At 43.9% G+C, this 17982-nt stretch overlaps 1 protein-coding gene across 2 annotated transcripts in view; it reads right to left on the bottom strand.

Annotated features, from left to right (window-relative positions):
• The window catches only part of GTF2E1 (general transcription factor IIE subunit 1), a 148001-nt gene that overhangs the window by 120779 nt on the left and 9240 nt on the right, over window positions 1-17982 (bottom strand). For both annotated transcript variants that reach the window (XM_068116442.2, XM_078778592.1), the window contains exon 3: window positions 4773-4937. In XM_068116442.2, coding sequence (XP_067972543.1) covers window positions 4773-4937 — 165 coding nt within the window. The remainder of the gene's footprint in view (window positions 1-4772; window positions 4938-17982) is intronic.

Genomic DNA, 17982 nt, shown 5'->3' with positions numbered 1-17982 from the left:
CGATCTCCCAATGGTGAAGAATCACTTAAAAAGTTCTATTAGCCGGATCCGAATCCGGATCTTCACCAAAATCGAATCATTTCGTCCTTGTAACACATGCTACCTCTCTGCCAAATTTTGTCTGAATCCGTCCACATTTTGAGATGTCTTGTTCACAAACGGACAAACAGACAGACAGGGGTGAAAACATAACCTCCATCCACCTTTGGTGGCGTAGGTAATGAGTCCAATGATCAAACTTGAGAGAGCTACCTACAGTTGGTCGTAACTGAATTAAGGTTTCGGAAGATATACGCAAATTCCATCAAATGTCTGTTCCTGTGATGGTCATGGAAACAGCAAAATGTCTAGGAAACTGTCTTCTTTTGAATTTGAAAGGCATATTTGTATCATATGGAATGAGAGCGGTTGGGATGGTACGAGAACAGTATCTGAGTTCAATGCATCTTTTTCACGGGCCTGTATGATGTGTAATTGTCAAATTTGTTCCTTTGCAGAGTCCCTGTAGTGGCATAATATTCTGTAATAGCATGCTTAGAGCAGCTTTCATTCACGTGTCTCCCCTTTAAGCAGCTCTCATAATGCAGTAGGTGCCTCAGACAGTAGGTCGAGTGAACCCTTTCCATGATGACCACATTTAGTGTATTTATTACCCTCGCCTGAGGAGAGGGTATTGCATTTGAGTCCGTTTGTTTGTCTGTCTTGTTTATTACTTGGCAAAACATTTCTTCTTTTTTTTTTTTGCAAGGATGTTGATCACACCTGTTTGTGTTCGTCTGTCCGCTCACTTATACTTGCCCACAGGTCACAATTGTAAACCGATCCGCACGAAACTGCACCAATTGGTAGAGTTTGTGGTCCGACAAAATCCTATATATTTTTGAGGTCAAAAGGTTTTGATTGGTGAACCAATTCAGCGACCCAATATGCAAATTCTTAAAATTTCAGTTCAATTGTATGAAAATTGACAATTATATGTGACACTGACCTGATGTGACACTGACAGGCCAAAGGTCAACACTTTTTTCCAGATTTCTAAAATCCTCAATATTCATCCGATTGACTTGAAATTTGAATAGGATTTACATATCGGCTAGCTGAATTCAACACCAACTATTTTTGAGATCAGCATAGGCCAAAAGGTCAACATAGGCCAAAACATCAACATAGGCCAAAAGGTCAACATAGGCCAAAGGTCAAGAACAATTTCAAATTTCTAAAATCCTCAATTTTCATCCAATTCACCGATTGCTCAAAGCAAAGAAACAAAGACCACCAGTTAACAGCATATGGGCATGAGCGATTTGAACGGTGAATTAAACAATGGTGAATGTGATGGTTGGCCTGTCAGTGATCAATCTCACCTCACCAACACCCCACAACCCCCCGAACCACCACCACCACCACCACCACCACCACTGGGGCGGAGCATTGAAATGGCATGGACACGACGGTGGGACACGCTACGGCACGGACACGATACAGCACGACCACAGACACAAATGGCATCCCGGAAATGTATGAAATGGTATGATTCTGTAACATACAGGACACCGGGGCAGCCTGCGATGGTGGGACAAAGCATTCGTTGCCCATTTTGTCAGCGGTGCCTGAGTGTGCCTGTGCAGTGTCCGTGCCCGTGCCGTGCCCGTGTCCGTGCCGTGTCGTGCCCACGCCATACTTCTTCTGGAGTAATATAACTGATTGATCAATAAAAAGAAAAATCCTTTATAAACCGTCAATTGAATGGAAAAACAAAACCTACCAATACATAGTGAACATACGATGGACGTTTTCATAATCACCAACACCTCAATTGTCACCATGTTCGTCTGAACCGCTTGCATAAGACTCAAAACGATAAGGCTCTACAATTCCCCCGAAAACGTTTCCATCACAAATTTTGTCTCCAATAGTTTCTTCAAAATCCCACTGATCAGTTTCAACATACTGAGAACCTTCAGAGTTGCTCATGACGATGGAATCAGTACCAGAATCTGAGCTCGGAATAAACCGTTTCCCAATGTAAGCTGCCATTCGGATCAAGGTGGGTTATGAGTGTGACGTCACTGGTGAAGTCGAAATCGACACTTTAGGGGGTTGTTGTTTTTTGAGACATTGCGTTTGGCAAAAAATATTCAAAAAATATTCCCTTCAAATGACACCGTGATCAATTATTTTCAACGGTAAATATTTTGTGTTTGGGTTTCCCTTTAAAGAGTGAACCCCTCTGCTGAAAGAAGGCATGAGTGGATTCATGGAGACTATAGGTCCATGTCAGTGGGGTGTTGCCTCCACTAGGAAGTGGCAAGTTGATGCCTCACCACCCGAATCATCTTTGTGGTTTTGTGTAATACTGTGCAGGTTTGAGCTTTTTACCACCATAAAACACTAAATAGGTCGACACACCTTCCACCTTGAACAAACAGATTCGTTTGGGGGGTTTTGAGAAACCAGTGTTATCTTTTGAAAAGTACAGGCCTTTGTGTGCCGGTGCCCCTGGATACATTCCTCATGTCATGCCTCACAGCGTTCAGATCATAGTTTTCACATCTATCCGTGCTATGCATTGATACTTCCGTGTCTCAGGGTGCACTCTCTTAAAAACCTTTAGCTTCTGACCTCAAAGTGGGCCACAAATCAACTGCAGGCCCACGGATGGTCCAAATCCACAGGTGTCTCACCATTCACAAAAAAGATTGTCGGCAGTTGGTCATGTGTATCTCTGGAACAAAAGTGTTTGTTTGCTTCATTCTTGAAGGATCGAATGATGATGGACACTGCTCATGCTGAAGCTGGCTGTGTTTGCAGGAAGGTCCAAGGTCCTTTATCCCTCTTCCTGCCCACGTCTTACGCCCCTCAATGAATATGAATGAATGAATGAATGATCGTTTCTTAAGGCCATTTTCCCCGCTAGAGCGGGGGTTAGCCTTGCGGGCCCCATGACAATCATGGTTCCCTGTTTGAGGCAATGTTTTTATGGCCGGATGCCCTTCCTGACGCCAACCCTTGGTCACGCTCTTACGATGCGCAGGGATACGGTGTACCTATTCTAAATCGGGGTACACACCGTGATCATTCATCCCAGCAAGCCGGTACTCAATTTGCCGACCTCGGAAGGATGACAGGCTGAGTCAACCCCCCTGGCGTTAATTCAGCGATCGACCGGGATTCGAACCCAGGATCCTAGGATCCCAAGCCGGCACCCTAACCGCTAAGCCAACACCAGGCTGAAAACCTCACTGAAAACACATTCCAGCATGTGAACTTCCCTCCAACCAAGGTGGGAAAAATCCTCGCCACTCTCTACTCGACTCGACTCTACTCGTCCAATTGGCTGCTTGGAGAAGTTATGGAGATTTAAGAGTCGACACCTCGATGAAGGATGGTGCCAGGCTGATGATCCAGATGGTCATTGAATCAAGCACTCAATAAGCTGAAGGAAATCCATTCGGCCCACTTTGTCGGCTCACTGAGTTTCATCTTCCTGCATCATGAAAAATTGCCCCAGATCACATTAATGGTGCAAAAAAATGACCTCATTTAGAAAATGTCAGCCTTCTCCCAATCACTAGCAAATTAAGTGAATTGATAATGGTTGAGTAGCTCACGACCCATCTCTTCTCCAATCATCAGTTTGGTTTCAGCTCAGGTTATTCCACACTGGAAATGCTGCTTCTTCTATATTAGCAATGGATGGATGCTCTCAATCTCAAACAAATAGTCAGGCCTACCTCACCAGCCATCCCCCACGCATTTGATGGTCTGGCACCTCGCCATAGTTTTCAAATTGTCAGCTAATGGTTCTGTTATTTACACAAAATAGCATTTTATTGGATCAGTTCTCGTATCCAGGGATCAGTCCGAGACTGGCTGTCAGATTTCCTGTTTTCTCACACACCGGGATGCTTTGGATGGAGTTCTTTCCAATGTTCTACCTCGACAGGTCAGAGTCCTTAAAGCTAGAATTGTGCGACCGTCAAACTGTCAAACTGTCTTCCTGAATCTGTCTCTCTTAAGTTTGTCTATCCTTTAGGATCTCAGGTCTGCTGCACCACCACCTCATTGTCTCTCTCATTTATACACCTGAGATTTAGTACACCTGATGATACCCCGTGCAAACACTATGTACAATTCCTCCTCTTGTGTTATGATACACCCATCCATACGTTCTCATGCGACTGTTTTCCGTTCATCCAATTTTGCTGTTCATTTTACCCATTATTTTGCTCTTCGACTAACCATAATAAATAATAAATATAACTGTGGGCAGTGTTGCTGGGGCCCAAGCTGCCCATTTCAGTAGCGATGCCATCCTGTGATGTCATTTTTATCAAGCTATACTTATCATGGTGAAGCAATCACATATTTATAGTTTCATATTGATTAGTTAAGCAGTTTCAGAGAAGAGACATTTTAAGGGTTTTCCTTTGATTCAATATGGCTGCCAGACCACGTGACCAATGATGTCATTATCAAACCCTTTTTCCCCAGTGGGTAGTCGATCAATTATTTAAAGAGTTTCGCATCGATCAGTTAAGCAGTTTCAGAGAAGAAGAATTTCCGATGGCTTTAGCATAGTGAAGAATAATAGTAATCTGAACGCAATTAATCGGGTATCAGGCAGGATAACTGGGTCCCCTAAATAGAACACCTCTTTACTGGACTGGCGATTCATTTATTCATTTTGTGTCCAAGTGATCCGAGTCTAATGCTAAAACCACAAGGGTAGATGGACCATCAATCAGCCACATCGTATACAACACACCTACCTTGACCACATTTACAAGCAGCCGGTAGTTGATGAAGTAGTAGTTATGGCGAGTTGTCTTTCCATCTGGTGCAGTCTCCACCCGCAGGCGGCACTTGACAAATTTATCGGCTTTCAGTGTGTTGAGCACGGAGCGCAGCTGCTTACGGTCAAACTTGAGTAGTTCCTGCAGGAAGAGACCGTGCGAACGTGACAACAGATGAATCACATGTGATTTCACCACCACAAACATCAATCACTTCCATTCAAGCAAATCCTGAGGTATGGGCCTGAAGTTTTCACCAAAATTGTTTCTGAGTAAAATCAGATGATTTGGACGTCTTGTTTGTAATGTCTTTATTATCTCACAGACATGGTCATTGTACCGATGCAAAGCTTTTTTTAAATCTGGTTCCGTTTATAATTTTTACCATTATTTTATTTAAATAATAATATTAATAATAATAATAATAATAATAATAATTGAGGAACAGTTTCATGTGATGACCGATGTGACATCTAAACCACACATGGAAAATGGAGTTATTCAGAACAGACTAGTTTATAAAAACAGATGGTTGGTACTATTTTGCCCTGAATTTAATTTGATGACTTTTTTTGTTGTTGAAATTTTGCATTGATTGAAATTACAGTCGGTAGAGGAAGAATGGTTGTGAAGAGGGGTTTGCGGTGTGTGTGGGAGGATCGAGGATGGAGGGGGTGAAAGATAATCTTGTTTTTCATTAAACACATTTGATGTTTTACCAAAACCTAGACAAAAATGGTGATTGTTGCGTTTTGAAATGATGGTGTTTTAAATAATGCAAAAACAATCCTTGTTGGTTTAAAATAAGAAAAAACAAACAAAATTAAATGGTTCAAGATCGAATTTGAGTGAGCTTCATCCACTTGTATGGTGGGACTGAGAAGACTGAAAGGAATTCATGATTAGTTTACGTTTGACGAATTACTGCAATCCATTATCATTACGTTTTACGGTAAATGCAGAATGGGAACACACGCCAATGTGGAGTGGAGCATAGAGCAAGCATCACCGGCATGAGTGGAGCATAGTAGAGTGTAGTCTGGAGTGGAATGGAGTGGTGTGCAAGCGCCACTGATGTGGAGTGAAGTGCGGTGGGTGCGTGCCGATGCGCACCGATGTGGAATGAGTTCATATGGAATGATCCAAAGGTCATCTACAGCATTTTTTTTTTTCCCCATCATTCCTTATTGCTCTCAAGTAAAGCAGATCTCCTCGATTAAGGAAAGAAAGTGGAAATCCATTTTTATATTCTTACAAGAAGCTTTGCGCCCAAAATTGTGAATAGGGTTATTTTTCAAGTTGTTCACTCTAGCCCCTGTGATGCTACAACCAAGATGCAATCACACACAATATCATTGTGAGGTCTTGATATGTAAATTTCACACACAATCACAAATTTAGTAATAGATATAGTAATAGATTTAGAAATTTAGTAATAGATTTAGTAATAGCCTCTCCGGCCTTGCTCCCCCCCAGCTCTCTCTGTGCTCTGTCCCCCAAATATTCCTACAGGTCGCACAAGATCTGCCAGCCACCCTCTGATGGTTAAACTGCCGAAATCTCGGCTCTCTGCTCACCTTCACTCTTTCATTCCTCTTTTCTCCCGCCTCTGGAACAAACTCCCACACTCACTTCAATCACACTCCTCCCTCCAGGTCTTCAAAACAGCTGTTCACCACCATCTCTTATCTTCCCCCATCCAAAACCTTGATCTTTTCTACCCCCACTAATTCACCCCAGATCCACCTTGTTTGAAATTCCAACTTCTTTCCTGGAAGTCTTGGCAGTGTCCATATGTTTTATACCTCTCCCACCCCCCCCCCCCCCCCCTTCCCATGCCTCCCCCCAAAGCCCTCTCCCTCCCACAGTTCTCTCGATGTCTCCATGTCTCTCAGTCCCTGCTCTCAAATGTTGTGTTTGTGTCCTTCCCCCTCTCTCCCCATCTTGTCTACCGCTCCCGATGTTATTTGTTTTGTGTGTCTGTTTGTCTTTCTGTGTGATTAATGTTCGCTCTTTCACGAGCCTTGATCTTGTATACAAAAAAATAAAAAAATAAAAAAATGTATAAAATGTATTTTGGAATTTTCTGATCTGGTCGAGATGTCGTTTTTTGCTCAACTGAACTTGAGTCATAGTATTTGACTTCATAGTATTTGCTTGTTTCTTCGATTTTCTTTTCTCCCCCCTGCCTCTCACGAACATATTGCCCTTTGTCCAACGTTTTGAAAACAGAACAAACAAATAACAAAAAAAAAATTCTATATTAATTCTTTCTTCCCTCCCGGACACGTGCTTGTTCGCTCTCCTCCTCGTCTCGACTTGTGCCCCGCCCCCTATATCTCGTTTTTCTTCCACCTCTGCTCCTGCTTTCTCAAATCCACGTTCTCACTTAGAGACTTTTCCCAGATTGTTTTTCATGGTTTTGTTTAAATATTATTTCAATATGTTTAAACCGCAGCCGTGATGTTGACGCCCCCCTTCCCCCCCCAGAATTTCCATGTTTTAAACGTTTCCCAGTGTTTACCCTGGATTAGAATAGGTACACCGTATCCCTGAGTGTCGTAAGAGATGACTAAGAGGGTTGGTGTCAGGAAGGGCATCCGGCCATAAAAAAACATTGCCTCAAAAAGAGAACCGTGACAATTACAACTACATATGGGCAGGGTACAGCCCGAAGTGGAGATCGGTTTCTGAGGTTTGGGACGTGGAATGTAGGGACAATGACGGGGAGATCAGGAGAAGTGGTGGAAGTATTGGTCAGAAGAAGAGTGGACATATGTTGTGTGCAAGAGACGAGATGGAAGGGAAGTGGTTTGAGAATGGTGAAGGGTAGGCAGGGACAGAAATACAAGTTTATGTGGCAAGGGTGCCTAGAGGGCATGAATGGTGTTGGTGTCCTGTTTTCTGAGGAGTTTGTAGACAGTGTGGTGAGTGTGACTAGAGTGAGTGATAGGTTGATGATGGTGAAAATGATGATTGGAAAGCTCTTGGTGAACGTCATCTCGGGATATGCTCCGCAGGTTGGTCGAAGCGATGAAGAGAAGGACAAGTTCTGGTGTGCGATAGAGAAGTTGATGGAAAACGTGAAAGATGAGGAAGTTGTTGTGGTAGGAGGAGACCTAAATGGACATGTGGGAAGGAGTATGGATGGTTTTGAGGGAGTTCATGGGGGTTACGGATATGGTGTGAGAAATGGAGAAGGTGAAAGGATTTTGGAGTTTGCTGATGGAGCTGATTTGTAATACTCAGTTCCAGAAAGAGGATAATAAGCTTGTTACATACACGTCAGGTGGGTCGACAGCAACAGTCGACTACCTGATGGTGCGTAGGCGAGATAGGGGGCACCTCCGGGACACAAAGGTGATCCCGGGGGAGGAGGCTGTTTCACAGCACCACTTGGTTGTCTGCGACATCAGGGTGAAAGGTGCGAGGAGAGCTCAGCGGGTGAAGTACCAACCGAGAATGAAGGTGTGGAGGTTGAAAGAGGTGACAGTAAGGGAGGCATTAAAAGAGAGGCTGAGTAGGGTCGAGGATGATGTGGTTGAGCTTGAAAGTGGTTGGATGTCAATGAAAGCAAGTCTGTTGGGAGCCGTTGGTGAGGTATGTGGATGGACAAAAAGGGCCACCGAGGCACAAGGCAGCCAGGAAGGCTGCAAAGAAAGAGGTAGCAAAGGCGCAGGAGGCATGTAGGAAAATGTTCGGAGAACGCTTGGATTCGGAACAGGGTCAGAAAGCAGTATTCAGGATTGCAAAGCAGATAGCGAAAGAGAGGTGTGATGTGATGGGGGTGAGTTGCTTGAAGGATGAAGTGGTACAAATCATTGTCGACCCAGATGGAATTAAAGGAAGATGGAAAAGATATATGGAAATGCTGTTGAATACAGAGAATGAATGGGATGGCAACATCGAGAGTAACCCAGTTTTAGGACCGGCAGAGAAGATAACCGAGAAGGAAGTTGAGGAAGCGATAAAAGCAATGAAGGGTAGAAAAGCGGGAGGGCCGACGGGAGTTGTGGGAGATATGTTGAAGGCAGCAGGAAGTTGGGGTGTGAAGAGAATGACAGAGATCTGTAATCTGGTGGTGAAAGAAGGCCGCATTCCAGTGGATTGGGAACTGAGTACCCTCGTCCCTCTATGCAAGGGGAAAGGTGACCCTCTGGAGTGTGGCTCATACCGAGCGATAAAGTTATTGGAGCATGGAATGAAGGTATTGGAAAGGGTGTTGGAGAGGAGGATAAGGAAGAAAGTGAAGATCGACGAAATGCAGTTTGGATTTATGCCAGGAAGAGGAACGACAGACGTGCTTTTCATTGTGAGGCAGTTGCAGGAGACGTACATGGAGAAGAGGAAGAGGTTGTTTCTTGGGTTTGTTGATCTGGAGAAAGCATTCAAAGGGTTCCACGCAAAGTATTGACATGGGCATTGAGGAAGTTAAGAGTGGAGGAATGGTTGATCAGAGCAGTGATGGCAATGTACAAAAGAGCGCGCACAGCTGTAAGGACGAAGGACGGGAACAGTGGTGAGTTTGAGGTGAAGGTGGGAGTGCATCAGGGGTCGGTACTAAGTCCACTACTATTTGTAGCTGTGATGGAGGTGCTGGCTCAGAACGTAAAGGAGGGTTTACCGTGGGAGTTGTTGTATGCAGATGATCTGGTGTTGATTGCGGAAACTATGGATGGACTGAAGGAAAAGATGAACAAGTGAAAGGAATGTATGGAGACAAAAGGTCTGAAGGTGAATATCGGAAAGACGAAGGTGATGGCAAGTGGTAAAGCATGTGGTGAGGTTGAAAGAACTGGGAAGTGGCCCTGTGCTGTGTGTAGGAAGGGTGTCGGAGTGAACTCCATTCAATGTACAATGTGCGCTGAGTGGGTTCATCAAAAATGTAGTGGTCTGAGAGGGTCATTAACCAGTGTGGCAGCTACATTCAAATGTAAGGTGTGCGTGCACAGAGGGAGCTGCAGATGGAGGAAATGTTGAGTTGGATCTTGGAGACGGCGTGAAGCTGGAAGGTGTGAAAACATTTTGCTACCTCGGAGACATGCTGAATGGAGAAGGTGAATCAGACTCGGCAACGGTTGCAAGAGTGAGATGTGCATGGAAGAAGTTTCGGGAACTGAGTGGCGTGCTGATGATGAGGGGAGTGTCGTTGAAGCTGAAGGGAAAGGTGTTTGCTGCATGTGTGAGAGGTGTTATGATTTATGGGAGCGAGACATGGGTAATGAACGTAGAGCAGCAACGAAGGTTGGAAAGGGTGGAAATGCGAATGGTTCGACGGATGTGCGGAGTATCGTTGAGAGAGAGGAAGACAAATGATGAATTGCGAAAGATGATGGGAATAGAGCCTGTGATTGATGCTGTGAAGAGGAACAGGTTGAGATGGTTTGGTCATGTGTTGAGGAAGGATGAAAGTGACTGGTTGAGAAGAGTGATGGAAATGAATGTAGAAGGAAGTAGAGGACGGGGAAGACTGAGAAAGATTTGGCTGAAGATGGTGGAAGAAGAAATGCGGGCAAGGGGGTTAACAAGGAGAGATGCAGAAAATAGGGCAAAATGGAGAAGATTGTCATGGGGACCGCAAGGCTAACCCCCGCTCTTGTCGGGAAAATGGCCTTTAAAATGCATGTTGTTGTTGTTGTTGAACTTGAGTCAGTAAGTCTCGAACCACTTCAGTCATTATCGCTTGAACCGAACACACTATTTTGCCGATGCCGAACAAAGGTGTATGACCGCATCAAAATCTGCGCTCATTAAGGGAAATTAAGGGGGTGTTTTTCACCCCCAAAATAAGTATTTGCTCTCTTCTCCGAAACTACACACACAATTTCAATGAAACGATGACAACCTTCATCGCCCGTGATGTACCAAAGTTTGTTAACAGCATTAAAAATATCAGTGTTTGAGGAGGTCTGCGGGGTAGGGTGGTTCTTAGCTACATAGGGGGAAAAAAATTGAATTGTTTTACTCCTAACTTTCAATTTTTTGGTACTGAGGTACAACTTCTGCCTGTGCAATATTTTTTTGAATACATCACGTTTTAGGGGCTGCACAGTGACTCATGGTTGCCAGCCACTCAATGTTCGTGCCCGATAAACGTTGTGCCTGATGAGCATTGATTTCCTGCAATCGGGAAACCTCTTGCGATGTTCTGTCACAACTTGAAGCAGATACTGGGTTTGCTGTTCATCCCTTGTCGGGAGACGATTGTACTCTTCAAAGAGAGCAACTGCACACACCACATTACAGATGTACTGCATTCAATTAACTTTAAAATAACGTCAAAATGTGCAGTGCATAGCAAGGTCATAGGTCAACTGTGGTGGTCAAAATCACAGGTATAGCAGTGGAGAATAAATAATCAACTCCAACATTTATGCGAGCCAAATATGTGAAATTACAAACTCAGTGTGCAACCCCTAAATTTGGTCCAAATGGCTTGAAATTTTGCCACAAGTGTTTTTTCATACAGATAAAAGTTTTTAAGTGTTCGGAGCATGACTTTTCTAACTTTCATTTTTAACAGCCACCCTCCTGAGGAGGGTTTGAGTAACTGTTGCTCCTGATCCAGGTGAGCTTCAGAACCCAGGGCCCTTTTTTGTTGTAATATGTCTGTACAAACAGATTCATCATCGCCATTGAAAATGTTGTTAATGTCAATCCTATACAGTCGTGGCCAAAAATATTGGCAGCTTTGCACTTTTTTCAAATAATTCACCATTTCTTCCAGAAAATTGTTGAAATTAAAAAATATTTCGGTATCCACATTTGTATTTCTTTGGTTTGCAGTGGAACAAACAAAAAAAGCTGAAGAAATTACGAAATCTTAGCTTATTCCATCCAGAAATCATAAAATGGCCCGGACAATATTATTGGCACCTTTTAGAAGTTGCGAGAAATAATTGGATTTCAAGCAGGTGATTCTCCTTTACTTTGAAATTGAACTCACCTGTGGTGAGTTGCAGGTGCCTGCAATATAAAAATCACTCATTCAACCAGTTTGAATGGAGAAAAGGAGTCATTCTGCTGTTTTGTGTCATTGTGTGTACCGCAATGAGCATGGAGAAAAGAAAGAAAACAAGAGAATTGTCTGAGGAGGTCAGACACAAGATTGTAGCCAAGCATGGACAATCTCAAGGCTACAAGTCCATCTCCAGAGACCTTGATGTTCCTGTGTCCACCATACACAATGTTATCAGGAAGTTTAAGGCCCATCGCACTGTAGCCAACCTCCCTGGACGTGGCCACAAGAGAAAACTTGATCGAAGATTGCAGCGAAGGATTGGCAGTTGATCGAGGTGCTTTCTCCACCATTCGAACAGATTCAAGCTGACCTTCAGACACAAGGTATGACAGTTTCAACTCGCACCATCCATCACCAACTCAACGAAACGGGGTTCTATGGTAGAAGACCCAGGAGGATCCAACAAAGGCTAAAGGCACCCCGGCAATGCCGCGCTGGAGGATATTTAATTATTTGGCATGGGGGTTGTCTACTTTGAATGTATCTGTACTGTTTCTTTGTATGTTTGTTTGTCCGGGCAATATCTCAGCCAGCCTTTGAGCTAGGAAGCTGACATTTTGGCACAATAGTGAGTAGGTACTTTGGCAAAAACTGTATTTTTTGTATTTTTGATTAATCTATTAATTTATTAGTTACTTAATCATTATCTATTAATTAAGTATTTATTTATTTCCTTTCTCATCTGAGCAATATCTCAGGCACCTTTTGAGCTAAGAAGTTGATATTTGGACACAACAGTGACCTCGTGATTTGGGTGTAAAGGGTATTTTTGCTTTCTTGATTTATCAATTAATCGATTAATTATTTAATTATTTGATTAATGACAATTAATTAATTTTTTTAAGTTACAGATTCCGGTGAAACGGTGGTGGTTTCTGTATGATATTAGCCAATTGGTTAATAATTTAATCATTTTACCATTATTATTTATTTTCATTATTAATCACTCATTTTTTTTATTTCTCATCTGGGCACATTTTGACCCAGGAAGCTGATATTTGGACACAACAGTGACCAAGTGATGTGGCTATAAAGGATATTTTTAAATTTATCGATTAATCCATCAATCATTTTATTATTTATCGATTAATCAATCAATTAATAATATAGTGATTAATCAAAAAATTAAGTATTTTTTTGATTAATGACTTGATTTTAATTACGCAATTATTCAATCAATTATTGTACACCTCTCCCTCCAAATAATGTCTTTATGTGCTGCACGGCAGCATGACCGGGCGCCCAAGGCACCCCAGCACAGACGGATGGAAGGAAGGACATAGCCAAATATTGAAGTAGCTTCAACACTTGAAAGTTCTCGTATCACGATCTGGATTCGGATTTTTACCAAAATTGAATCACTTCTTCCTGTTCACACACTCAACCTATCCACCAAGTTTAGTCCAAACCTGTCAATAACTTTACTTTTTGAAAAATCTTGTTCACAGACAAACAGACAGGGTGAAAACATAACCTGCAAATATTTTAACAATTTTGCAAGCATCCTTTTCACAAACACACAATTCAACACAAAAATCTTGCATTAGCCGCAAAAAAAGCCTTTGTAATTATTACATTTATCATGAGCCATCCTCTACACATGATAACTGTTCTTATGCAAAACGTAGAAAAATACATTTACGGACGATTCCAATATTTTATTTTATCGTTCCATAATCCTTCCCGGACAATGTGAGAGTAATCATAAATAAGTGAAATGGAGTTCGGAAACCTCGCTGAGACCACAGGTACCAAACTCATCTACGGTCTACCTTGATGACCTTGCGAGCCTTTGAGGAAGTCGAGGCCACTCTCAGCCGAGACGTTGCTTCTATGGACCACTACTACCACCAATGGTGCCTATACTTAGGCAGTTAAGACCGAAAAATAGGGCGTATCGTTCATTTTTTCAGGAAAGCACCAAATTTGGCACAGATGTAGTATGGACCTATACAATTGTTTTCCTGAGGGGGCCCAAAAATTCAGAACCCCTGGTGGCCGCCATATTGAATTTCAACATGACCGCCCTCTGTGACCTATTTCCCTCAATAACTTCTATACTATGAGCGATAACACGACAGTTCCAGTGTCTTACCCCATGTTTTCATGGTCTCTGAATCCAATGGGATCAATTGCATAAAGATTGGCATCCATCATCTTTAATTTCAAGATGGCCACCATGGTGTTTCCATTTTCCTTGAATCTCTCATAGTATTTTAGGTAAAATTTCAATTCCAAGTGATACACATTGTTTTATTGGTCTCTGATAACAATGGAATGCTATTAATTAATCAAAGTTACACACAGTTGCAGTTTTAACTTAAAATATTGTGGGCACTTGAAAGGTGGAGGCTCTCGCACAGACGCGTAGTACTACAAGCACTGCCCATCGCAGTCACACAGTGATGTGCAGGGCAGATTTGCCCTGGAGCATTTACAGTTGCCTTTACAGGCCGACTTACAATGGCAGCTTGTAAGCTCTGAACATGCCTCCTGTATCAGTGGTATTGTGGTCCAAATTGGTGTCCAAGAAGTCCCTGTTTTCATCCAGCCCCAATCAGCTGGTGATAGAAGTTCTGGGTAGGGCACAAGTGCCTGACTCCATACGTGTCCAGCCTGAAAACATGCACGTTTTAGGTGTTGTTCGAAGGCGTCTGCTGTTGGGGGAATGTGATCAATTGTTCTTGCCTTCTTCGTGAACAAGTGTCGGCGCATGTCATTCACTGTCTTTATCTCGGTAGTCCGGTCATAGAGGATGGCAACATATCTTTCTAGACTTCCTGCGGCCAAGGCCGGTGGCAATTTTATGGATGGCAAGGTCACGGTAGCTTTTACCAGTGCCAATGGCAATCCAGAGTTCCTCCACACCATGTGACTGGTAGGTAAAGTAGTGTGCTATTGCCAAGACCACAATATCAGAATCTACAGTTCGAATCAATACCCGTTTTCTCCCCTTTTTCACGGCATCCAGGACATTTTTTGGATTTTTTGAATTTTTGGGCACCCCTCAGGAAAACAATTGTATAGGTCCATACTACATCTGTGCCAAATTTGGTGCTTTCCTGAAAAAATGAACGATGCTTCCTCTTAACTGCCGAACTACTACGTCTAAACATCCAGAAGTCAGTCTGCTCTGTTTTCCACCTTCAGAACAGTAACACAGACAAGCAGCTTGAAGTCCAGTTAAATAACATCTACCCCTTCCCATTACCCCTTTACACATGCTCTGACCTACCTTGGCGTGCAAAGGGATCGGTCCCTGACCTTCAGGCAGCATACAGAGAAGGTAGCATGGAAAACAGCTGCTGGATGAATCATAGAACCCTGACCATCCCCTGAACAACAAGCCAAGAGAAGATCTATCCCCACCCCTCAAGGATGCAACAGCCTCAAGCTTTTTACTTGACTTTCTCAAATCTATATCACAGCAGATGATGGTCTGACAATGAAGCATTGGCGTACCTGCCAACCCTGCAGCTGCCTACAATACCTCCCTGTTCCACAAAGGCCCTGGTTGTGATCTGCCGCGGAAGGAATGGTGTCACCTTAACAAGCTCCAAACAGGTGTTGGCAGATGCCATCAACATGTTCTCCTGGACCTTTGTCGACTCACCAGGCTGCAAATGTGACCTCCCCCAGATTGTGGGTTATCTTGTGCAAGACTCCAGAGAGAGGATGGCAAGAATTGCAGCACCTGACCACAAGGTCCCTAAGCTGGCTGAAAACCGCTATCTTCACCTCTTCGACGTAGCCGAACAACTCAGACCTGCCACACCAACTGAGAAAGGAGACGAAGTAGTGGAGGTGGCGACAGTTCGTATGCAGCCTGTTGCTGCTTAGCTGCATCAATTTCTGGGGGTGCGGCTGTGCCACTGATGCAATGCCCCCTATTACCAGTAACCTGGAACTCATTTTGCCGACCTCAGAATGATGACAAGCTGAGTCAATCCACCTGGTGTTTTTGCAATGGCACGACAGGGGCTCATACTCAAGACCCTCAGACCTTAAGCCAGGGGCATACACGTGGGCACTGTTGAGCCAACACCGGACCTTAAACCTTAATGAATCGGCAACGGGGCTCTGTCGAGTCTCTTGTGCCTCGATCCTTTCGGAGTTTTTACTCGGTGCACACTCAGCACTGGAATCGACTTGTAATATGGTTTCGATTATGTTCTGTAATGTAATGTGTCTACTGCAAGACATGTTGTGTTGTGTGCACCATTTGCGCTGCGGGAAGGTGCAGGGGGAAGAAGGATGGGAACAAGGTACCAAATGGATTGAGGATGAGAGGGACCGAAATTGATATAGTGAAGAGGGAGGGATGTGGGGGAGAGGTGCAGGGGGGGGGGGGAGGGGAGGGGTTTAAGAGAGTACAGGGTTTGAGAGGGAAAGGGTGAGGGTTTTTAGGAATGTACAGGTAAAAAAGGTTCGAGTGGGAAAGGGTGAGGGATTGGCATGCATGGATGGATGGCGAGGGGGATTTCAAGAAGGTGGAAAAGTACAAAGGGGATATAACCTGTTGAACGCACACAATGCATTTCCCCATCCCTGTTATGAGGGGAAAGGTAAACTGACTAAGCCCACTTATGAAATAACTAACTGAAGGTTCCCTATGCGTTGAGTGCGTCAACCCGGCATCTTCTTCCATAACCACAACAGTATGTTGTCGATGTCGATTTGTTTTTTTCCACTGCCCTGGCTCGTTGCATCAATCCCACCAAGTTATTAGTACGAGGCGGTAACAATTGTCTTGCATCGTGTTCAGGGATGAACTTGGGTTATTTTGATGATATTAGTGATACCATAACCACACCGAAATTTGATATACAGTACTGTACTGTATTTATACAAACACACATGCACAGTATGGAAAATATCTCTCAACAGATTTCATCCCATAATGGTTGCTGTGATTCGAGAGACTTTCAAACGTTATTGACATATCACGTGCCTTCGATAGTCTGGCACACAGCTCTGCTCACCAAACTCTCCTCCTGTGGTATCCATGTAAATCTCCACGCATGGCTTGCGGAATACCTCTCTGGTCATAGTCAACGTGTGGCCCTGAATGGATTTCTCTCATCTCCCCTTCCTGTTCAGGCTGGAGTTCCCCAAGGCAGTGTTCTGGGCCCTGTGCTTTTTCTGGTCTTCATCAATGATCTCTCCCACTATCTGGAAAATCCTCTCTATCTCTTTGCTGATGACTCCACTCTCTGCCGCTCCATTCCTCATCCCTCAGATCGGCAGTCTTCAGCCTCCTCACTCTCTGCAGACCTGGCCAAAATCACAGATTGGTCAAACAAGTGGAACATGTCTTTCAATCCTGACAAATCCCACACTCTTACTATGTCTCTTCGAAAAGACCGACTGGATAACCCTCCCATCTACTTTCTCAACAATCCACTCCAAGAAGTTCTGTCACTCAAGCTTTTGGGTCTCACTATCTGCCATGACCTTTCCTGGGAAAACCACATTTCCAAGCTGGCCTCCAAAGCCAGTCGCCGACTGGGCATCCTCCATCGTGAAAAGTCCTTCCTTGGCACACCTGAGCTCCTCACCACATACAAGGCTTTCATCCGCAGCTCAATGGAATACTGTTCTCCCCTATGGGCCGGTGCTCTTGCCTCACACCTAGCTCGTCTTCACGCTGTTGAAACCAAAGCTTTCAGAATCATTGGAATCTCCTGCGATGAAGTTAACTCCGAGGGCCTTTCACTCACTCACCGCAGGCAGGTTGGTGGTCTTTCTGTCTTTTACCGACTCCGCTCCGGCCTAGCTCCCCCCGCTCTCTCTGTGCTCTGCCCCGAAATATTCCTACAGGTCGCACAAGATTTGCGTGCAACACTCTTATGGTTAAACTGCCAAAATCAAGACTCTCTACTCACCTTCACTCTTTCATTCTCTTTTCTCCAGCCTCTGGAACAAACTACCTCACTCTCTTCAATCCCACTCCTCCCCCCAGGTCTTTAAAACAGCTGTTTACCACCATCTATTATCTTCCCCCATCCAAAACCTTGATCTTTTCTACCCCCGCTAATTCACCCCAGATCCACTTTTTTGAATTTCCAACTTCTTTCCTGGAAGTCCTTGCAGTGTCCATATGTTTTATACCTCTCCTATGCCCCATCCCCCTCACACGCCCTCTCCCTCACACATTTCTCTTAA

The sequence above is a fragment of the Myxine glutinosa genome, chromosome 5 (genome assembly GCF_964187855.1).
Source record: "Myxine glutinosa chromosome 5, kmMyxGlut1.1, whole genome shotgun sequence".
NCBI classification, from domain to species: Eukaryota; Metazoa; Chordata; class Myxini; order Myxiniformes; family Myxinidae; genus Myxine; species Myxine glutinosa.
Note: the sequence above shows the minus strand (reverse complement) of the source record. Positions and strands in the feature narration are given on the sequence as shown.